Source organism: Octodon degus, unplaced genomic scaffold, assembly GCF_000260255.1.
Source record: "Octodon degus isolate 3935 unplaced genomic scaffold, OctDeg1.0 scaffold00005, whole genome shotgun sequence".
Classification (NCBI taxonomy): domain Eukaryota; kingdom Metazoa; phylum Chordata; class Mammalia; order Rodentia; family Octodontidae; genus Octodon; species Octodon degus.
In genome coordinates this window covers 23,405,856-23,407,612 of record NW_004524581.1, presented here as the reverse complement: position 1 = coordinate 23,407,612, position 1,757 = coordinate 23,405,856, and the positions used below count along the sequence as shown (strand labels likewise).

At 39.6% G+C, this 1,757-nt stretch overlaps 1 protein-coding gene across 1 annotated transcript in view; it reads left to right on the top strand.

Annotated features, from left to right (window-relative positions):
- Window positions 1-1,757, top strand: part of Ubr2 (ubiquitin protein ligase E3 component n-recognin 2) — a 129,778-nt gene that overhangs the window by 79,744 nt on the left and 48,277 nt on the right. Inside the window, exons 14-15 of the mRNA XM_023721233.1 lie at window positions 409-470; window positions 1,391-1,501. Coding sequence (XP_023577001.1) covers window positions 409-470; window positions 1,391-1,501 — 173 coding nt within the window. The remainder of the gene's footprint in view (window positions 1-408; window positions 471-1,390; window positions 1,502-1,757) is intronic.

Here is a 1,757-nt window from a genome sequence, read left to right as displayed (position 1 = left end):
GGGCTCGTTCCCTGTTGAGTGGTGAGGAGAATCCCTTGCCATTGTGCTCATGTGGGACCACGGCCAGTGCAGTGACTCTTCCTTGGCCTAATTCATGACCGTTGTGTGATGCTTCATAGCACTTGTGCTGTTTGCATAGCCAGCGTTGACTTCTGAGTGTCACCAGGGTACAGAGGGGTGTGTAATTCAGACCAGTTCTGATTGTGCTTTTGACAGAGTTGCATTAGGACAGCCCTTACAAATCTTTATTTGTGGACACAGTTCATTTTATATCTTAATTTGCCACCTGATAGATTCCCAAAGATTTTTTTAAAAGTTACATAATAAAGTTAAGTGAATATTTAGGGTTTTCTCTAAATTGCTTTAACTTACACAAGTACCTCTCTGTGTATTTGCCCTTCTATGCAGGTCTGCATGTATTACTGAGCAAAAGTGAAGTGGCGTATAGATTTCCAGAGCTCCTACCTCTAGTGAGTACTTCTGACATTTAAAAACAAATACCTGTTTATTATGTTTCTTGTATTGGAAATTTAATTGAAACAACTTTACTACTCTGAAGAAACAGCAAGGAGTGTGTGTGTGTGTATGTGTGTGTACTTGCACATAAGTGCACATGTATGTTTAGAGAAAGATTTACCTGGAGGAATTGCCTTGTGCAGTTATGGGGTTGGCCAGTGAGTCTGCAGGTCAGCACCGCCTAGAAGCCTGGCGAGACCTGGGGGAGTTGGCACCAAAGCCTCAAGTACAAAGGCAATCAGGGGAGCAGGATTCCCTTATCATTTGCCACCTCATTCTTCTCTCTTAAAACCTTCAGCTGAATTCTTGAGACCCCACTCCCTTTACGGAGGGTATTTTGCCTTCTCAAAGTCTACTAAAATGTTATTCTTACTAAGCTATGCATAGTGGCACACACTTGTAACCCCAGCACTCACGAGGCTGAGGCAGGAGTATTTCTGTAGGTTTGAGAGGAAAAAATTTTGCTCATACAAGTGGTACCTTGGTTCATAAACTTAATTCTTTTCATTAGTCTGGTCACAAGCTGAATTACTCATAAACTGAGTCAAATTCAATGGTTAGGTTCATTGTTGACCTTACAAGGAAATTTTATTCAGTACCCAAGTAATTCAGTTTGCAACCAAAATGCTAGAAAGAGTTGTTTGTGAATCATAGTACCACTTGTATTAAAGATTATCTTAATGACAACATCTAGATGTCAAGACTGGTATTGACCATAAGCTGGGTATGATAGCCTAGCTTAGTTGACGCAAAATTAAGGATCACACAAAAGTTTCCTAAAGTAATTTTAACATGTGTTTTTTAAACCTTTCAATTCTGTCAACCAGCTTACTTTATATTTGTGATTTTTATGACATTTTCTGTTACTATACAGAGTGAACTTAGCCCACCCATGTTGATAGAACACCCACTTCGATGTCTTGTTTTGTGTGCCCAAGTACATGCTGGAATGTGGAGAAGAAACGGGTTCTCACTAGTAAATCAGGTAGGGTTTGTTTGTTTGTTTGTTTGTTTGTTTGTTTTGTGTGTGGAACTGGGAATTGAACTCAGGCCCTTGCACTTGCCAGGCAAGTGCTTATTCTACTGAGCTATCTCCCTGGCCCCAGGTAGGTGTTTTTTTAATACTGTGGAGAGTTTTCATTCCATTTCGTTAACTTCAGTGGAAGTTTTCAGTAGACTCAGTCATTGAAAGTTTAGTATCATTTAAAAGTTTAGTAAAATTGTTTGAAAAAAATGGTAAG